The sequence below is a fragment of the Eublepharis macularius genome, chromosome 6, assembly GCF_028583425.1.
Source record: "Eublepharis macularius isolate TG4126 chromosome 6, MPM_Emac_v1.0, whole genome shotgun sequence".
Classification (NCBI taxonomy): domain Eukaryota; kingdom Metazoa; phylum Chordata; class Lepidosauria; order Squamata; family Eublepharidae; genus Eublepharis; species Eublepharis macularius.
The window spans coordinates 136731007-136752513 of NC_072795.1; the positions used below are offsets into that span (position 1 = coordinate 136731007).

General features: G+C 41.0%; 1 protein-coding gene across 1 annotated transcript; it reads left to right on the top strand.

Moving 5' to 3' along the window:
- Window positions 1–6882: 6882 nt before the first annotated feature.
- Window positions 6883–18140, top strand: LOC129332449 (pulmonary surfactant-associated protein A-like). The gene is made up of 5 exons (XM_054983586.1): window positions 6883–6937; window positions 7471–7574; window positions 12185–12274; window positions 15626–15703; window positions 17581–18140. Exons 2-5 carry the CDS (start codon window positions 7484–7486, stop codon window positions 17955–17957), a joined length of 636 nt encoding a protein of 211 aa, XP_054839561.1. The 5' UTR covers window positions 6883–6937; window positions 7471–7483; the 3' UTR covers window positions 17958–18140.
- The last annotated feature ends 3367 nt before the right edge of the window (window positions 18141–21507 follow it).

Sequence of the window (21507 nt, forward strand, 5' to 3'; positions counted from 1 at the left end):
GTGCAGACTCAGTTATAAGAAACTTCAACGGTAATGCTCAGGTGTGAAACATTACAGCACACACACACATATTAAGATGGTATTTGATGTTGCAGGGGGCAAATGTTGCACTTGCTTCTATATCCCCACCCCTCATCTGCAATGCAGCTTGCCTCTATGATGATGTATGCAAGTGAAAATTTGCCTCTTTCTGGCTAGTAGCAAGTACTGTTGCTTGCTGGGTAAGAGACTAGTATAGCACTTGCCATAGCCCCTGCTCCAGGATGAGGTTTCGCCTGCTTGTATGCCAACAAATAACAAGCTAGACGTTTGCTCCTGTACTGAGCAAGTGCGGCCCCAGAAATAACAGAGCTGCAAGCAAACAGGAGCCACTCCTGCTTCTGTGGTTTTTGATGGGTAGCCGTGTTGGTCTGCAGTAGAACAGCAGGATTTGAGTCCAGTTACACCTTAGAGACCAACAAGATTTTCAGACTGCAAGCTTTCGAGAATCAGTGTTGTACAAATTAGGTACCTCGAATGTCCCTCTGGCCAATCTTGATAAGAGACACAAACGCATGGAGTTCTGTAGAGGAAGCAATCTAAAATTGTTTATTAAACAATGGAGGAGCAATTACACAGGGAGTAGAAGGTCTCCTCATGTCCAAAGTTCATCAGAGCTACAATAGCAGTACAAAGCAATTAATATCTTTTGGTTAATTATAAATGTCAGTCTATGGAATTCAAGTTACTCTGATTTCATCTCCCACCCCTTGCTGCAAGAACTCCAAGGTCTCTTGAGTCAAAAGGTTCTTTATTGAAAGATTATATTCAAAGTACAGGTGTCCATAATAAACCCAAAGGCAAGGAAGCTTCTGGCTGAACACAAAGCTTTGTTGAGAATGACGTGTTAGGTACATGTCGCAATATATCAAACTCTCCTTTCTATTCCCCCCGCCCCCCCATATGTCTAAGTAAAGCAGAGGTTTGGGAATGCGAAAGTAACTCCTCCAAGGTCTGTGGCTAGCTGCGTTAGATAAGGCCGTCCTGGGAACACAGCTGGCTGTCTCTGGGAACCTGCAGACAAACATCACTGGAAAATACAACAGTTAAAGACATCACATCAAACAATATGGCAATACTGTGGATAGCAGTCCTGACAATAATATTTGTTATCTGATTGGTTTAAAGAATACAGGGGTCCCTCATTGGCAGAGGAGGGAGGACCACCTGTCATGACACAAATGTCCAGGGGTATTCTGATTGGAAGGAGCAACTTAGGTCAGCAGCATAATTACAGAAATTGCAAGATTGCAATTTCTTACCTGTCCTTGGTGTTATCTCTGGAAGGAACATCTTCCTTCCTTCCTCACACATCTCTTCTTATGGGCTTATTCCTGCCCACTCCTTTAACCAATGTAATTTTTAACAGCGGCGCCCCAGAGTCGCTTCTTGCAACCTTGGGGGCTTTCAAGCGATCTGGGTTCCGTGGGTGGAAAGCTATTGGAATGCGCTTGTGGTTACAGCCCCTGGCCCCAGTTTTGCAGCTTCTCTCTCTCAGCCTTGAGAGAGATGTTTCTAATCCTAGCTTGCTTTTATTGCAACATTTTGCATAGACAATTCTACAAAGGGGATTTCTGTATCAAATAAGGCACAGGTGTCAGGAGTCAAACAGGTGCTCATTAAGCTTATTGAGCACAATCCAGGAAATGAAGCAGTGAGGCATGACAGTTGAGTTATGAGCTCTCTGTCATGATCTTCCTGGTACCTTGAGACCTGAGAATTCGGGTCCCCAAGGACCCCCCCCCCACGGAGAGGGGAGGCAGGCTGAAGCAAGGCGAGGTAGCTCAAGGGGACCAGCAATCCCCTGGAAGCTAGCTTGAAAGGCAAGGTCCGGGGAAGAAGCCAATATGGCTATGAAGCTGTGGAAGCCGAAGTCCGACTAGCGAATAAACAAAGCAGATTCCTGGCAAGACAGATCAAAGACGTTTGAAAGACCAAACAAAGTGACCTGAATCTTCCTACCAAGTAAGGAGACTGCTTTATGACTTAATGAGAGCTAACCAGCTTCATTAGGAGGTGATTTATTAACCTCCGGCAAAGCGGCCACCCTTACGAGTTCTGGGAGGAGGGAAACAGATGAAGGAGTGATTGTAAAGAAAACTCCCAGCAGACGCTGGAAAGCAAATATATTTTCGAAACCATAAGTACTTAAAGCTTTTCACCACTTTGAAGAGAGTTTTACCAAAATATCTACAAGCAACTCTGAAATGGCTTTTTCGGAGGAAATATTATCCAGCTTACAAGTAATTGCCAATTGGATGGCCAAATTGTTAAGCAAAGCAGATCAGATCCTTGGAGTGGAGGTGAATAAAGGCATTGTGAAAAATAATGATACAGAAAAATCTCTAAAGGGATAGAGATAGTTGAAAGGAAGTTAGAGCGGAATGAAAAAAAAGTTACTTTGCAAGATGGAGGAACGTTCCAATACCCCTTTCTGAAAATGCAAGTCACAGAGAAGAGAGGGGAGGGGCAACCAACCAGAGCTATGATGAGAAAACTTAGTGTGCTGCTTCTGGACAATGGAAAAACTGTGCAACGTATCTTCGGGAAGAGAAGTGAACAGAGAAACAGCAATATTTTTATTGACCCCCTCCAGAACTGGCTAGAAAATAAGAAAAGCTCTTATTGGCTAGCTAGTGTGGAAGAGAAAACGATCCACCGTTCTACTGGGAGAAAGAAGAAGAAATCAGAATGAAACTGAAATTATGGTCCAATTCTATAGGCTTAATCCTTTATGTCTATCTTTTTTTCTAACATGTTATACTGTTTGTGTGCTTTGAAGGGATAACAGGGAGGGGTATGGATAGATTCTTAGAGCCTTCTGGTTTTATTATTGTCTTTTGAAAGAGAGAAAGAAGGAGGAACATAGATTATGATTTAAATCTCCTCCCTATGCTTAATGATATGTAAATGCACACTTATTTTAAGCCTAGATGTTTTATAACATGTTAGATACTGTACATTTACTTTTAAAAGACTTGAGATAATGTGATAACTGGATCTTCGGAGTGCTTCAACTATTCCTAGATTTCAGCTGTCTTCTCTAGAATATAAATTACTGTTTAAGCCAAAGTTTTTTATATATTTATTTGGCTTTCTTTTTCTAGCCTCACTTCAGTATATAAGATTAGATGGCTTGTATAAACTGATGAAAGAATGAGGGTAGATTGGTATAAAATGTATTGTTATTGGACTGATTATGGGATTAACTATTCTGGCGAAAATTTAAGGGATTGGAAATGTGATTTATACTTAATATATGTAAAAGAAAGAATTATGAGAAATGAAATAAGAAATAGAATAAGTGGATAAAAAATCACTGAAATAAAATAATTGATTGGAGAGCTTAAAAGGGAAGATTGAAAGAACAAGAGGTATTAAATGTTTATGTAGTGGCTTTCTATATTCATGCATTGATGATATGATGTCTTGTACACGAATTTGTTACTGGAACTTTTTTTTTGATCCTTTATATAACTTTAAAATTAAATAAAAAATAATTAACAAAAAAAAAGCTTATTGAGCAAGCGTCACAGTGCTTTGATCTTACATTTCACAGTGATTTACATACATTCTTCTTTGGTCTTTTGTTTCAAGTTTCATTTTCTTGCAAGTTGCGTTACAAGTTCTACATTAGCTCCTGAGAGTAATAAAAGTGCGTAATACTGAATGTCATAGAAAAGGTATATAAAATCTCTTTCATTAAATGCATTTCCCACAAGAGCAACCTTCTTCAGCTTTTATAGAATCACCAGAACTCCTCCCCAACCCCACAAGTCAGAGAGCAATGGGTCTTTTGTTCCACAAGCATTATTTACATCGATCAATGCGATCCTCTTCAGCAACAGAACTAGTGTGCTTCCTCGTCAACCTTCCTTTCAGTTATATATTTTCTGAATCATTCTGTCCTCACTCTGCCCCTAATTGATGTCCGAGTCAGACAGCCAGGTGCCAAAATAACAGTCAAATATGAATGTTTTTGAATATACTGTCATTAAATTTTTAATTTAGGTTATGACTGTAATGCAAATTTAGAACAGCTTTTTAAAAAAAATTTAAAAATTAATTTCATGGCCAAATGCACACAAGAGGAGCCTCTTTGGGCTACCTCAGATCCTAAAGTGGGGGTTACAGGACCAGCCAAAGAAGGCAAGAGAGAGGGGGGGGGACTTGGCAAGATTGTGCAGAAAATCTGCTAGAATCAAACCCTGCATTCTTACGGGAGGGAGGAGGCAGGTCGCAGACACTCTGAATCAATGCTAAGCTGTGTAAAGCGAATTAAACGTTACATTAATCATTTGTAAACAGGGCTTCAGTATTTATCAAGAGAAATCATTTTTAGCAGAATGTTTAAGAACAGGACATCCATTTAAAGAGTCTTTAGGAACTTGTCCAGCACCTCTTGTCGTTAATGTGAGAAATTCTATTATGAGCAATTATTTGAAAAAGTTTTAATGGTTCTATGTGGGGTCTGAGAGAGCTTTTCTCTCACAAGGTGCCGTAGATAAATCCCTGAGCTTAGAAGGCATCATTTAGGAAGGTCTGTATCCATGCACTGAAGTGCATTGATTGATTGATTGACTGATGTGAAAGGGTTTTGAAACCAGATTTAGATAACTTCTAAGCATTTAAGATCTCTTCATAGTTTCACATGAATTTATTAAAGTTTGGTGGCAAGATCAGTGGATACAGACCCACTTTACCTCTCCATATGTTCTTGCCCCTATTTGGTGACCAAAGTAGGACTAACTTACAAAATGTAACCTGTAAAACTTGAAGAGAAGGTGAAGAACTGACTTAGAATGTACAGCTGAACTTTATTATTATTTATTTATTTATGTATATTTCTAATCCTCTCTCCCTGCAAACAAGCTCAGAGCAGAATACAACATATAGGAGTTGGCAAGAACTGCAACTGGCTTTTTAAGTAAAGCTGTTCAATGACCTGAATTTTGATGTATCAGTTTGTGTGATTACAGACAGCTTTTTAATGGCAGCCTTGCCTCTTTCTCTTCCTATTTGCTACCTCCTCCAGATCTGAAAAAGTACCTAGAGGGAAAAAAGAACTTTGAGGTTTTTGAGTTGAGACTACTTGGGTATGTCTGTGTGTGTTCACTTCATATGATCAATTATTGTAGTCACTTGTAGTCAATGTGTCCAGTATTAATCATTTAAAGGATGCATCTGTGTAGGTGAAAAGAGGAGATGAATTGCAAGTAATTTTGTGCTTCGCGGGTAGGTCAATTTAATAACCCAATCAATAATATTTTGGTTTGAGGATTGTGCAGGCACTGTAGCAGCTGCAAGCTGCAACTTATTTGTTACTCATTACTAAGGTACAACTTGACCTTGCGATATATGCAGCTACTGTGCACGTGCAGTGCTGCTCAGGAGGGTACTTGACACACATTTCAATGGAAAACTCTGAGACTATCCAGTAAGGGACCCGGCAGTCATATTTGTGTGGAAATTCTCAGCACCTCTAGTGTTGCATGTGCAAATACCTCTGAGTATGAACTAAGTATATATGAACTGATGCATAAGGGTAACTTCACACATTACAGCTTCAGAGACTCTCTACACAAGACATACAACACAGGGATGCTCAAGTATAGGGAGATGTGATGTTAGCTGGGAAGCGTAGTTTAAAAAGACAGAGGTGAGGGAGCTCACTCCTCAGAGGGTTTGTTAATTTCATCTTCTCTTTCATCTCTCTACACTACCCTCCTGTAGTGAGATGAAATTGAAAGAGCCTTCTGGGAGGCAAAGATGAAATTAACAAACCCTCTGAGGAGCAATCTCCAAGACTCTCCGAAGGCTCTGTCAATTGCATCTCTCTACACAAGGGTAGTTTAAAAAGACAAAGATGGCAGACAAAGATATCTCTGATATCTTTCATTGATTTCAATGACATAAAGAAATGTAACTCTATGGTTCGGTTCAGATGGGATGCCCTTCTTCAGCATATAGAACTCCTCCACCATAACAAGCAACATCTCCCCACCTCTTTTCAGTAGGAAGAATCACACGAACCTGTCATTCATCATCCATATGATGAACCATATGTCATGTTATATGTGTTGCTTGAGCGATGGTGGGGGAGTACTGAACACTTCTTCCCCTATTGAAGTGTGGCACTACCTCTGAATTGTTGAAGTTTATTTGTTACACAGTGTCTTGTAATTTTAGTTCAGGAGAGTAAGGTGGCAGATTTTTCATTTATTTCTACCCTCAGGGCCAAATGTGTCCAGAATTTTGGTCTCATGCCCCAAAGACAGTGTGCTTAACCAAGAAAGCAACCTAAGTTCTTTCCTTTGTTGTACCTTGAGTATCGAGGAAACGGTATGTCCTTCTGCATTGTACATTCTAGGTCAAGGGCGTCGGATTACTATTAATCTTTTCATTCCAGTCTTCAGTGTGCATACTGTGGAGGTGTGGGGAAATCATATGTACAAATAGTGTGTGCTTTATATAGAAATGTACAGAGAACAGCTTGTAGCTTATGTGAACTGCTTTGGCTTGAATTTATTTTTCCCTTTACAATACTGAAAATTTCCCTGAACATATAATTATCAATGAATCAAATTAAGTCCTATGGAAATGTAATCTCTTGTAAACAATTCTCAACAGCAATATTTTTTCAAAGGTCTATTGTCCTGCCCAAGAGCAGTTTCACCTATTACCCTGGATCTTATTTCCGTAAGAAAGGAAGTCAATATTGTTTGATGTCCATTCTGTCCTCAGAAAATATTTTTTTCCGTAATGAAGGGACTATGTAAATAAAATGCGAGGGAAAATTGAGCTCAGCTAAGTAACAAATAAGCATGACTACATATATCAGTTGAAGCCACATTATAAATTGACCCTATTCTTCAGAACTGCTCATTGGACTAAGAAGGTAATTCAAATTCATTTCCCATACAGTGTAGATTTTTAACTTCCTAAGACTGCACACTTACTTGAGAGTAAGCTCCATTGAAATCAGTGGAATTTATTTCCAAGTAAGCCTGCATATGACTGGGCAGTAATTTTGTTCTTTAGATTGTTTTGTTGTAATTAACTTATTTCTCATTTAGAATATTGCTACTGCCAAGCAAGCATGAAACAAGGGAAATTGGAAATTACCTTTAAGAGACAGACAAAATAGATACTTCCTTATAAGCAGTTCCAACACATTCAAAGGCTATATAAATTTCATAAAAATGTGAGGAAGCAAAGACTAAAGCTAGATTTGCTTAGCCCCAGCCCTTTGAAACAAATTACAGTACTTCAGAATTATTGGCATGGTGATTTGAAATCCAGTTATTAATTATGCACACTCAAAAGTGTGAACAAAGTGGATGAGATGAAGTTGCTCAGTAATGAAGGCAATAAAATTATGTTGATGCAGTGTCGTTTGGTGAACACCTTTTTTCTTTCTTTTTTCCCCAGCTGGTCAAAAACAATGGTGTCCTCCCAGTTTGTTCTCCTTGTTGTAACAGCAGCTGTCTTTCTGACCACCAGTCATGCGGAGAAAAAGTGTGTTGGCGCCACAGGTAAGTCAGACATTAATTCACAGAGCAGGGGAAAAGGAGCGGGAAGATGTGAAGGGAAACTACGAATGTCAAAGCTTCAGCAAGTCCTGTTGAATTCCCCCCCAAATATTCTGAAGCACGTAAGAACCACATTTGTAAAAACTAACCTTCCACTCATGAGTATAAACAAAGTGTGTTCATACAACACATCCACATTATACAACACAATGGCTGTAGTGTAGCCATGAGGGTTGGTGTTTGTAATCTTACTTTATGCAACCAAGCCAGATAGAATGCATTTGGTTTATACCAAATATCTGACCTTTTCTTTTTCTTTCTTTCTTTCTTTCTTTCTTTCTTTCTTTCTTTCTTTCTTTCTTTCTTTCTTTCTTTCTTTCTTTCTTTCTTTCTTTCTGGTTTTCATCTTATTCTGGCATAATTTTACATCTTCCTTTATGTTGTTGTATCTGGTCAGTTTATAGTAGAATGAGTATATGGAAGTGTGTTGCTTGTTGTTTGAAGCATGGGGCATGAGCATTCTTTTCCACCCATCCCCCTTCTCTCAGCTGTATGCTGAGACCTCCAAAATGATGCTGCTGCTGCAAGTTATAGTACATGCAAGGGCAAAAGCTGTGCAGGGTGTGTGGGCTGCAGTGAGGAGGGAGGAACCCGGTGAAATTGCCCTCTCCTTCCTTTTCCTTCAGCGGTGGTGCTCCTGAAAGAAAGACGTTCCACTGGCACAAAGACTGTTGCCAGACTGATTCCCCTCCTCATTGCAGCTCCTTGAGCCACATAGCTTTTTGGCCATCCAAGTCCTATATCCTTCCAATATCAGCAGTTTGGAGGTCTTGGGGGAAGGGGGAGGACAAGAAAGAACCATGCCCACGTGTGTCATTACAGGCATACTTATAAGCAGGGCTTTTTTTCTGGGAAAAGAGGTGGTGGAACTCAGTGGGTTGCTCTCAGAGAAAATGGTCACATGGCTGATGGCCCCGCCCCCTGATCTCCAGACAGAGGGGAGTTTAGATTGAGTGGCGCGGAGGGCAATCTCAACTCCCCTCTGTCTGGAGATCAGGGGCGGGGCCACCAGCCATGTGACCATTTTCAAGAGGTTCCGGAACTCCGTTCTCCCACGTTCCTGCTGAAAAAAAGCCCTGCTTATAAGATCCTGAACCATTACCCTTCTGAGTTGCTGAGTAGAACAAAAATGTAAAATTGAGGTTACAGAGTTGCATTTCAAACAGTTTTAGGGCATAAGTACAAGTTCAGGGTACTCCTGACACATGCGCAGATGCCTGGCCTGCCTCACAGTCATATGTACATCGGGGGACCCACCTTTAAAAGCTCTTGTTTACTTGGTGCTGTGAGGAAGAGCAGCGAAGGGGAAGCAATGTCATTGCGCAGGTGTGGGAGTGCATGCACACTTCTCAGTGGGCCAATTTGGGCTCCAAATGGGCCCAATTGCGATGATGTCACACCTGGGATGGCATTCCCCCACCTTCCCTCCCTGCCAGTCTGGTGAGTAGAGGGAGGGGGCAGAGGGTGAGGGCCCCCAGCGTGGGAATGGCACCCCTAAGTTCTGTTCCCTTCCTCCCCAGGGAGAGAGAATCATAAAAAGTGCCCTCAACTAAAACAGAGCTTCCATAGCTTCAGGGCTGGGAACAGCAGGACAAAGAGGAAGACTGAGAAAGAGGTTTTTTTTTTAAAAGGCTTTAAATGAAGTTTAGCAAGGCTGGTGCTTGGAGGGGTGGAAGTTGGAAGAAAGGAAAAGGAAGCAGGAAGGACAAGGGACCAAGCTACCCTAAAGACCTGCATCCCCTTCCTAGGTAGGAAACAGATTGGGAAGTGGGAGACCCTCACCAGAGGAGACAGGAAGATCAAGTGAGATCCTGCCTCCTGACCCAATGAGAGGAACCACCCATGCTAAGGTGTCCTCCCCTTGAGAGTGATGCTGTGTGTTACATACTCAAAGAATCAAGTGAGACTGTACCAAGCAGCGAAGCACGTGATGTGCAGGAGTTGACATTGTGAAGAGGGTGCTTGTGAATTAAAGTGGGATTGACATTTGGGTGAAATATTATGTGGGTGACCCTTCCGCTGGGTGGTAAACTTGGTTTTCCAACTAATTTGACCCCCCTGTTCTGCATGAACTGAGAACTACATCTTGGTTTAGTGGTTTTCAAACCTTTGACATTCAGAGAACTCTCCCTGCACATCTGCTTTAGAACATCTGCATAATGCAAAGGATTGTGGTTCCTCCAGGACACTGGTTAGGCTTGTTCACCTTATTTTGTGTGAAATGAAGATATATCCAAGAGCACACTGAACAGCTGCACATCTAATGGTAGTCTAACTGTCTTTCTGATCTTCTCTTTTTTTTTCCAAAATTTTTTATTGAATTAGATTATAATATTATTCAAAACATACATTACCCCCTTATAGATCTTTTTCTAACCCCTCCCTTTCCTCCCCCCTTTTTGTTGACTTCCAACAGTTTTCCAACCCTAAGTCTATCTTATTATTTAATTACGTAATATCTCATATATCCTATTATACACACATTTAATACTCTTTTCTCTAAGCTTATTTAATCTCTACTAAAAATACTCTATAATATAAATTTCCCTTTGGATGCCTCAATTAAACCACATATCCTACATAAAATAATACTGGCATAATAATATATATTAGCAATCAAGATATTAAAAGATATAACTTTGTATTCATTTTACTTTCCAATCACCTATGTTCTTTGCTTTCCACCATCATCCTAACTCTAATATTAGCTTAGACTCTAATACTCTATTACTCATCCATCTTTTACTATTTTTGTTCTAGGCTTCTTTTAAATCTATAAGGTAATTGTTATATTCAAATATCTCTTACATACACTTTACTTAAACTATATATTGTAAATAATATCTAACTATCTTAATCTTATATATCCATAGTGAAACATCCATTATTTAGTACTCTATAGTTTTTGATTTTATCATAACTCCATTAATAGCTTAGATTTTTATAATTAAATTCCCCCCTCGGTAAAGTCACTTCTCTCTTCTTCTGTTACATTTCAATAATTCTCGAACTGCCACAGTTCTCCATTCACGTCCCATTTTTTTTTCTAAATATTGTTTCAATTTCTCCCAGTCTGCATTATACTGTCCTGGATCAAGATCTTTAAGTTTTCTGGTCATTTTATCCATCTCAGCCATGTACAACAATTTATACATCCAATCTTCTATAGTTGGTATTTCTTGTACTTTCCACTTCTGCGCATACAAGAGTCTCGCTGCTGTAATCATGTAAAATAACAATGTTCTATACTGTGTTGGAATACCTTCCATTCCCAAGTTCAGTAGCAACAATTCTGGGTTCTTATTTATTTGGGTTTGCAAAACCTCATTAATTACTTCAATTATATCTCCCCAGTATTGCTTCGCTACCTCACAAGTCCAGTCTTTCTGATCTTCTCATTGAGGAAACTCCTGAGGAATCTCAGGATTCCATGAAGCTCCCTTTGAAAACCATTTACTAGGAGCATATTCTATCTGTCGTCCAGCTGAACAATTGGGGGGGGGGCATGTGGCTGGAGTAGCAGAAAGGACCATAGCGACAGCATTTGGATTTTTGGCTAAATTCTCAAAGGTTGTGCATTCAAGTCTTATTTGTTTGGACACTGGGTATGTTTTTTGGTGCTTTACCTACTTGGCGTTGAAGTGCTGAATTGTTACTGCTTTCTGGTATAACTTAAACACACATGAAGGTGCCTTACACGAATCAGACCACTTATCTGTCAAGGTCAGTATTGCAGAGGGCTGGAATCGAGCTACAGGCAGGCCTCTGGGCTTCCATGCTGGTCTCCTGTTGGGAGGGGGGATTGAAAAAAAACCCTCACCCTGGTTTCCCACTGGAATATTAATATATTCTGCCTGTTCCCACCTCATGAAATGGTTTTTATAGGGATTGAGCAATTTGGGTTGCCGTCCAAATGTATTTTATGATGTTAATGTTTTATTGTAATTATTTATTCATGTTGTAATCCGCTCTGAGCCTGTTTATGGGGAGAGTGAATAAAAAATCCAATAAATAAATAAAAATAAACAAATAAATTTACTCAGACTGGCAGGCAGATGTCTTTCATACGGCCTCCTCCCTGATCCTTCTAACTGGAGGTGCCGGAGATTCAACCAGGGACTTTCTGGATGCCAAGGAGATGCTCCGCCTCGGAGCCACAGCCCCACCCATATATGCCACTACACTATGTGGGCAAAATCGTTCTGGGAGGAACTTTCCTGAATATATTATTTATGAGGCCTGTCTGGCTCCAAGAATTATAAAACTATCATTAAGATTACTTGGAGGCGAAAAATATATAGCTATTATAAATTAAAGAAGTTATGATTTTTAAAACATTGGTGTACTTATGCATGGATATTCTTGTGTCTAGATAAGTTGTATTTCATAAACTCATTTGTTGGTTTGCTGCAAAGATGCATCTCTGTCCGACACAGTTTCCAGGTTCCATCTAAATACTGCAGTGCAGTGGGCTACTCTGCTGGAATTCAGCTGCTGAAAGAAAAGTATGAGATCTGTAAAGCACTACCAGATTTCCTGTTTCTATTCCATAGGTCCTCAAGGTCCTCCTGGAAGAAATGGGCTTCCTGGTCTACCAGGTCCAAGGGGTGAACAAGGACAGAAAGGAGATCCAGGGCAAGCAGGTGACAGAGAATCATCTGTACAGGCCATTCTATGCTCATCTAAAGTAGGGGTGGCTCAGTAGATCTGGTATACTGGTAAAGGTCCCTTGTGAAGCAATTTGTTTTAACAGTATGAAGTGTACGTTTATACAGTATTAGCATTTATACATTATTAGCCATTCTCCAAGGCAAAGACTCAGGGTGGTTAACACAGCATTTTAAAAAATTCAGTTGCAAACCTTTCAAACAAAATCACTGCTTCAATGCTAATGACAATCAATAGCCTACTTGCCAAAAGCCCTTCTAAAAATTCTGCCTTGCACAATTTCCTAAAAGTTAAAAGAGCTGGATGCTGCCTGCAGGAGGATATAACAAGAAGGCCCTGGTCAGGTGATCAGAGGTGCTGCCAGAGAGCTTGCTGGGGGAAATAGTCGTTCAGGTATGCTGAACCCAAGCTATGAAGGGATTTAAAAATAAAAAAAACAAGCATCTTAAACCAAATTCAAAAACAAATGGAGAGAATGGAATGAGTGTAAAATAGTTGTGTGCATAGCAATTCACTCCAGATAACAACCAAGCTGCTATATTTTGCACTGACTGAAGTGTTAGACTTACCTTCAAGGGAAGCCCCAGGTAGAATGTGTTACAGTAGCCTACCCTTAAGGTTCAGCTAACTTCTGCACAAAATGAACTTGGAAGAAAGTATTTTGCCACACTACGAACCTGATTGTCAAACAAAAGAACAGGTCCAGACACTCAGAGTCTCTCTACATGCGATGCTGGGGTGGGTGTCCATCAAGTGTTGGGAGCATAGTTTTGAAAAACAGAGCCAGTGGAGATTGCTCCAGAGGGGATGGATTGTGTCACAGCCCCCTATCCCCTCTGGCCTGCCAGACTGTCTCCCCTTCCAGAGCTTTTACCCTGCCACCTGCTTAAAACTTTGAATTAACCGAGCCTCAGCAGGACAAAGACTCTAGAAGGGAAACCATCCAGCAAACCAGAGGCCCCACAGGGCGTGAGAGAACCTGTCCCAGAGCAATCTCCGCCAGCTCTGTCATCTAAAACTATTCTTCCCAGCTAACGTTGCATCTCCTGACACATGTCAAAAGTATTGTGTAGAGAGACTCTCAGACTTTTGACAGAGCTTGACAAGGATATACTTACCCTATCAAGAAAAGGCACAAACTCATCCAGACCATCCGCCTTGCCAATCCCAATCTTCTTTGGGTTCTGTTTTGTTGTTTTTCCTTGAAGTGCAATCCTAAGCAAAGACACACACTTATAAATCTATTGAATGGTGTTCTGTGCACTGAACTACAGCAGAGAGACACGAGTGTACAGCAGAGATGGCTACATGTGGACACTGAATTAAAAAACGATGTCAACAAGTATTAGCATATTGGTGACACCTTTTTCAAAGCTATGGATGATCTGCTGCTCTGGTCTTACATGACTGTTAAAAATTATGAGTGCTAACAGCATACATTAAATCCCATGCTAGTGATTTCTAATTTCTGATCAAAAAGGTCTGAACGTGGGGAAAAAGCAAACCATTAAAGCACTTTCGCTTAATTTTTAATGTTATTGCTATTAACACAGTGTTTGTAACCTTTTTATATCTAGCCAATTAGTACTTACGCAGACACACACACACACCTTTTGTCTCTGTGTGCGCGCGCGCGTGTGTGCTTGCATCCCTGAAGAAAAGCACAGTTTGAAATGTGTACACATGGATATCTTCCACTCCCTGTTTGCCAACTTTAGATGGGGTATACTTTTAACCCATTTTTTCAGTACCATTATAGTTCATGAAGATATAAGACATTTCTTTCAGAATGCATAAAACTGCACATTCAGCATTTTAGAACTAGAAGATCTAGAAGAGAAGTCAAGCTGCATCTTTCAGTCTTACATTTACAGAAGGCAGCAAGGGGAGTCTCTCTTTGTGTCTAGAGGGGAAAGCACATATGATCTGGGAATACGCGAGTCTGTATTTTTGAAATGACAAGCATTGTGTTAAATATAAAGTCTTGGATGAGGTGAGAACCAGAGCATATTAATTGTGATTATTAATCCTTGAAAAATGCATATGAACTTAAAAAAAAAACCCTTGCATGTTAGCTGTGTGTGAAATGTGTGTTCTCTTAGCAAAAACTCAGAAGGCCTCTGTAACAAATAAAAGAGGGAAAGGATACAGTTAAAAGCCTTGCTCTTGCTTGACTCTGCAAAAACTCTACTGCATGAACTCTTTACAGTATTTTGACAAAATAAACTTTTTATCCCTAATTCAGTCTGCCAGTCAGGCATCGAGAAAATGTCCTTTAATTCGGACGTCTCAGCCCAGCTTCTCTGCTGCTGTGCCCATCAGACTCCCCTTGGAAAATTAAATGATGAATTAGATCCACGGTTTTCAAACTTTCGACCCCCTTAAGGAAACTTTTACCACATCTGCCCCCTACGTTTCTGTCATGGAACCTATACTATTTCTGGGTCCACAGACAAACAGAACGAGGAATGGCTTAAAACAACTTTTAATGTGAAGAGTAACTAAAAACATCTTCAGCAGCCGTCTCCAAGCCCTGTTCTAAAACAAACCAAGGCCGTATGATCTTAGGGCAAGCCCACAAACCTGAGTTTCTTAACAAGAGACAGAGAGCAGGGCTAAGCTGATCTCCTTGGAAGTAATTCTTATTTTTTTCAGTGGGAAAAGTAGGGCTGTTAAGAGAAATTCTCTTAATTCCTCTTTACCCGTTTGTTCCCTGAAATCCAACAATCCTTTTCTTTTCCTCATTTTAGGAATTTAGATTCTAGTCGATTCGTTTTCAATCAAAGATAAATTTGAAGAGAGGAAGGCAGGAAGGAAGGGTCTGCAAAAATTTAAAATTTCGTTCTGTAGATGCTCAGAGGCAAGCCATGTCCCCCCAAGCCTTCCCTCGTCCCTAGAGCACCACCCTGGGGTGTGTAACGTGAAACAACTGTAATGGAAGTTTACAGAGCGGCAGTCTATGGGAGGGAGAACACGCAGTCGGAAGAGGATTGCAGGTGTTGGGCTCTCGCCGGGCGCCCCCTTCCCCTCCGCTGGGTGTGTGTGTGTGGGGGGGGGGGGGGTTCTGTAAACTTCAATTAAATGGAGAGCCAAGCTGTAAAACCAGGGCGCCTACATTTCCCATCAAAACTTGAGGGAAGCTGACAAGTGTCCAACCTGTGTAAGGCGTCACTTGTAACTTGGCTCTGGGTCTGGTTAGTGCCTGGTTGGAGACAGCCTGTGAAGCTCTTATACGCTGCTCTGAAATCTATGGAGGGATAAAGGCAGGATATAAATGAGCTAAATCAAGAAATCAAGAGCAAAAAAATGGTTATTTTTGTTCATAGGACAGTCTGCATATCAGGACCCTGAACTGCAAAGCAAATTCAAAGAGTTTGAACACAGAATCTCCCGTCTGGAAAGAGGTACTTTTTAAAGAGCTTTTAACTTTCTTCCAGCTGTTCGCCTTTTTAAAAACAGAAGTGGGTGACATTTTTTGATCCTCCACTAGTCCTTGCCTAACGTTCATTCTAAGAAATAAGAAGCCATGGACGAGGGGTTAGAAAATGAAGCTGGGATCGTTCATCTTCAGTGACTACAATCGAAGCAAGGCTGGTTTATCGCCCAAGTCGCTGCTTGGGGTGCCAGACTGGTAGAGGGCACTGATACGACTAGAGGCCATGGGCATGCCATGCACATGCTGTTGCCTGTTTAGAAGTGTGCTGCTGCCCTGAGGCTCACAGGTGGGCTGCAGAAGCGTGGCCTGCAGAACCAACTATAGAGCCTGCTGAGGCAGCACTGGAAGAGATACACACACACACACACACACGTGTCCACTATTTCTGGAGTTGGGGGTGCACAGGCACCTGTGTTGCCAATTGCATCCAGTCCATGGTAGGCTGCCAAGGCACTGCCTCCAGAGCCCATCCTGAACCTCTCTGTGGTGAGGGCACCTGAGAGTTTTTTGGCTCCCTAGCTGAACTGTGACTTTGGTGCCCCCCGCAATTCAGTAAAGATAAAAGTGAGAAATCTAGAATGAGGGTTGTCAGTCCTTGGCAGTTCAATCCCAAAGCCCCTTACAAGCAAGCACGCAGGTGTCTTGGATAAAGTAACTTTATTAAGGATCTATCAGTGCAAGGTCTTTGCTCTAAGATGGCATTGGCAGAAGTGATCATTCAAACAGAGACTAACTAGAGATAGGGAGATTTTCCCACCCTGGGGTCCGTTGCATTCTGGTGCGGACATCCCAGAGCTTCAGGAGAATTGACAAGCATTTTAGACACAGCACAGTGTCACGTCATTTTTGTCTGTGAGAATAGCTACATGTTTCGTGACACATCTGGCCTCCAAGGCCATTCACTGCTAAAAATGAAAGTACATAATTATAACTGATAACCAACCCTCCTCTGTCCAGCACAGTGCACATTAATAACTCCATAGAAGTTGCAAATCAAAGCATCAGTAACTCAGTATAGCCAGTAAAACACATATACATTAATGGCAGGGTTATATGCATTCCTGATAAGGGTTTTACTTCAAAATGAACAGTGTAAAAATAGATAAGCTCATCAAAAGCCCTCACTGTCTCATCTTGGCAACCCTAAGTAGACCAGAGTCAATAGATCTGGAGATTCTAGAAGCCAGTTAATGCTAAACTTCCTTTCAAACGGAAATAAAGGGCACCACGGAACTGGATTAAACTGTAGAAAGATACAAGATCTTCTGCGACCACAATTACCAGTCGTTGATACAATCTAGTATTTAATATTTATTATGGTATTTATTCTATTCATTGGCCTCATAGCACAGTGCACTTTAGTGATGAATGGTGTAGTTAAATATTCAAACAATATTCATAATTATTTAGCACTGCGCACTTTAAGTAAATAACGACTGGTAATTGTGGCCGTGGAAGATCTTGTATGCTTCCTTTCAAGTCAGTAGAAGAGGATCCTCTCACCTTTCTTGCACCCTTCAAACTTCAGCACCTTAGAAAATTGCCTAGGTTTGCCGAGGGGTCAGGCCGGCTCTGAGCTTGTCCTAACCTGAGATCTGGTGCCTGTGCCTGGACAGCACACCATTCATAAACGGTGTGCTAAAACTTGCTCCATGGACAGCAGCTTCTACCACAGGGATGTGAAATATACTCGGCTCAGATCTCAAGCCAGCAGACCTCCATGATTTGGCCTCAATATACCAAGAAAAACCCTGTCCTGAATTTGCTGCCCCTCTGTTGAGGCAGAGCAAGACCAAACAAGGATGTCTAGGAGTGAGATTGTAAGTCTTCTATTTTGCTTTTCAGCCATGGCCTTGAATGGAATGATTGTCATAGTTGGCGATAAACTGTTTGCCACTACGGAGAAGCCAGACGATTTTGACAACACAGTAAGAATTTGCAAAGCAGCTCACGGTTCCGTTGCAACTCCAGCGAACGGGAAGGAGAATGATGCTGTTATGAGTTTTGTGACAAAATTCAATATGTATACTTATCTGGGCATTACAGAAGGGCCCATCCCTGGGGAATTCCAGTTTCTGAATGGAGCCCCTCTGAATTATACAAACTGGTATATGGGGGAGCCAAAGGGGAAAGGGGCAGAGAAGTGTGTGGAGATGTACTTGGATGGCACCTGGAATGACAAAATATGCAGTAAGTCCCGTCTCACTGTCTGTGAACTTTAAACCAAACCTGTTCACAGACTTTCACATGGGATTTTCCTAGGGGTTGTTATTTGGGGTTACTTCTAAGAATACGTACTGATTTCCATTGTGGTATAATGGTTAGAGGGGGTGGACTAGGTGCTGGGATCATCACTCTACCATGGAAACTCACTGAAAAGCCAAGCTACAAGTGACGCCTGACACAGGTTGGACACCTGTCAGCTTCCCTCAAGTTTTGATGGGAAATGTAGGCATCCTCGTCTTGCAGCTGTAATGGAGAGCCAAGCTGTAAAACCAGGATGCCTACATTTCCCATCAAAACTTGCAGTAAGCTGACAAGTGTCCAACCTGTGTAAGGCGTCACTTGTAGCTTGGCTCTGAGTGGCCTTGCACCAGTCACTCCCTCTCAGCCTAACCTACCTCACAGGGTTCTTGTGATGATAAGTAAAGAAAGGGACCATGTTCACTGCCTTGTGTTCCTTAGAGAAAGGGCTGGAGGGAAAGTGAACTGAATAAATAATTGGAGGTTCCTTGTGATGTGACTGATCGCTCTGTGATTCTTTGGTGCCAGAAAAGGGAAATCAATAAAATACAATGCATTTAACGTTTCTTTCTTTTTATTTACTACATACAAAGGCAGGAGTGTTTCTTTGAGACAATGGATTAGAATGTGTGGGTGTTTTCCTGAAAGGCAAAAATAAATTAAGAATTAGTAGCTGTTAATTATTGGCATAAAGTTCATCGTGCCGCGTTACATGTATGTAGAAGTATGTATGGAGGAGTCAGTGTACCATTTGAGAAGGGGGAGGGGTTCATCTTCATATTGGGAGATTCAGCAAAATCCCAAAATCTGTTTAGAGTTGCTACCTGAGCTGAAAAAAGAACTTCCAAGTGTCTTAATAGCAGTTTGATCTGCTAATATCTGCAAATTGCTCTTAAAGGCATATGAACAGAGGCCTGTTTTTTTTTAAAGTTTGTAATTTCCTCCCTGATACAGTCAAAATTAAAATGCAAAACACACACACAAACCCCTAGGGTCTTTTAAAAGCATTTATTGTGAGACACCATAATTCTAGCAGTGTTATCATCAATATAAGACACTTTGAAACAGAGGAATTTGTTCCTTTGGTATGTCTCCTTTGGGATAGTTTTGTTTTCTCCTGGTCTGGTTCTTTCCTATGAAAGAGCTGCCAGATAGAATTGTAGTTTTCCTACCCCTGATCTCCATGCTAGGAAAAACTTCTTCAGGCAGCTATTAAAGCTACTGGAACAGTAAAAGGGCTACCTTATTTGTTGAGGAAATGCTTTAACAAATAGCAGGACTGCAGTCTCACCCATCCCAACATTTATCATTTCACAAAATGCAATCACAGAGATTGAAATTCAGAGGGAGAGAGAGCACAACAATGTAGGGAAAGGCTACTTAATTCTTTTCCCTCATGCCATTTTCCTACCAATTGCCAACCCCACTTCCAATTTCCCTCCTATAATTAGGGTTCTTGCAAAATAAGAGAGGCTAATCTTTTTAGGGGCTTCTACAGTTGTAAATTTATCAGCTGCTTTATGTTCTGCCAGCCCAAAATAAAAATGGGAAAATGGAGTATTGTTTATGTGAGATGGAATTTCTTTTATCCAAAATTTTATTTTATAGATATAGCAATTGGTTCCTCTTATTCCTCTTTTTCTCTTAATCTTAATCTTTGATTTCTTGTTAATTTTTTAGTTTTTTTGCTTTTACCATGTGGTAGTGTAGTTTTTGTTTATACCCCACAATAGTGGTCTATGTGCCTTTTTGTAACTTAAGCCCTTTCAGCGTGCACACTTGTTTTTGTGTTATTTGGGTTGGTTTAAATCAAAAGTATTATGTGCGGGTTTTTTAATGTTTTTTCTGGGCGGGGGGGGGAGGATTGCAACCTAACTCGTACTATGTTTTACCCTATTCTCCCCTGCAGTGTGGTGCAGTGGTCAGAGTCCTGGATCAGGACCTGTAGAAACCAGATTCAAATCCCACTCTGCCACGGGAAGCTTGCTGGGAGACTATGGGCCAGCCACACACTCTCAGCCAGACCTACCTTACAGGGTTGGTATGAGGATTAAGTGGAGGAAAGCAGAATGATGCAACCTGCCTTGAGTTTACATTGGGGATCGTACTCCTTGTCAAGGTCAGATTTTGGAACCAACTCAGCCAAAAGAAATGCTAAATATTGTTCAATCCTTCAGAGGCAATCCAAGCAGATAAAACTTTATCATCAAATACATGACTTCTTTGAGATCTAATCAAATCTTCTTTGCGAAAGAGGAATTGATTAGAAACTGTCTAAAAAGAGAAACAGAAATGGATTATTGGATTTCAGGGAGAAATTCGGTGAAGAAGAATTCCATTTAACAATCTTCAGAAAATGCTGTTGCAGGGAACAAAAAGATACCTTTAATAATGAGCCACGTTGAGGGGAATGACAACTGGATAGAAAGCAAAGGGAAGGCTTTATTTTGATACCATCTGTTTCTGTACCAGCCGAGTGGCAGGTTTTTCCACTTGTGGTGTGTGCAGGTTGCTGGGGCACAGCATTTATGCGAAGGCCAATTTAATGCGGCTTTCATCCCCCATCACATGAATCACTGTATTCTTGCCGTTTTGGAGTCCAAATGGTTTACTTGCTCAGGGATTTATGTCTGTTTGTTCAGTGTAGTTGCTGTATTATTGAACAGGACACTTCCCTGTTTAGACATGCTGGCAGCTATGTTAGTATTTTACAGTTCATTCACCTGTTGGCAATACAGCTGACATCTTTTGTGTGTCTGTGCTGATTAAAGCTGTTTATATGGTTACATAATAGAACTGATGATGGACACCAAGGATATCCAAACCTATGCACTGGGTCAGACTGAGCCTTTAAATTACTGGGGAAATAACTTGATGGGCTGCTGCCCTGGAGACTTGGAGAAAGCTGATCTTAGTGGTCCCAGTTGTGGCAAGCCTATGCACTTTGTCACTGAGGCCTAGAAAAAGTTGTGTGGCCATATTGGTTCCTGCAAAATCCAGATCCAAGTACAAACAGACAGAAAACATCATATACGTTTCTGAGCTCATTGCAACTTCATCAGGCTGGAAGTTACAAATTTTTAAAAAGACAGAAGAGTGGAAAAGCAGATTCTTTAGGCCATGGTGTTAAGAAATGATCTTTCGTGCATACTCTGATGAATGCAAACAGGCATTTAGTGTAACTAAATTGCCAGCACATTCTTTGATTCACTGAATTCAGTCCATGTTGTCCAATCCTTGTTTTTTCATCGAAACCCAGAAGACACCCGCTTCGGCTCCGAGGGAGAAGGCCGCATGGAAAGTTAGCTCCGTCCCTCCCCACTCTAAAGCCTCAAAATAAAACATCATAACAGAACTTAAAGTGAATAAAGAAATATGAGCAAACAAAACCTAGGGAAGGAAAAAATGAAGGCAAACACTTCAAAGAAGCTTCAGGAATTCTTCCCAGCCTTGCAGCAAGCAATGGAGAAGAAAAGTGCAACATCCAAAATGGCTGCTGAAAACAGAGAGGGTAAGAATAAACTACCC

Coding starts and splice junctions, on each gene's coding strand:
- LOC129332449 (XM_054983586.1), top strand. CDS start 7,484: ATGGTGTCCTCCCAGTTTGTTCTCCTTGTTGTAACAGCAGCTGTCTTT. Junction 7,575..12,184: donor AAAGTGTGTTGGCGCCACAG/GTAAGTCAGACA, acceptor TCTATTCCATAG/GTCCTCAAGGTCCTCCTGGA. Junction 12,275..15,625: donor AGGAGATCCAGGGCAAGCAG/GTGACAGAGAAT, acceptor TTTTGTTCATAG/GACAGTCTGCATATCAGGAC.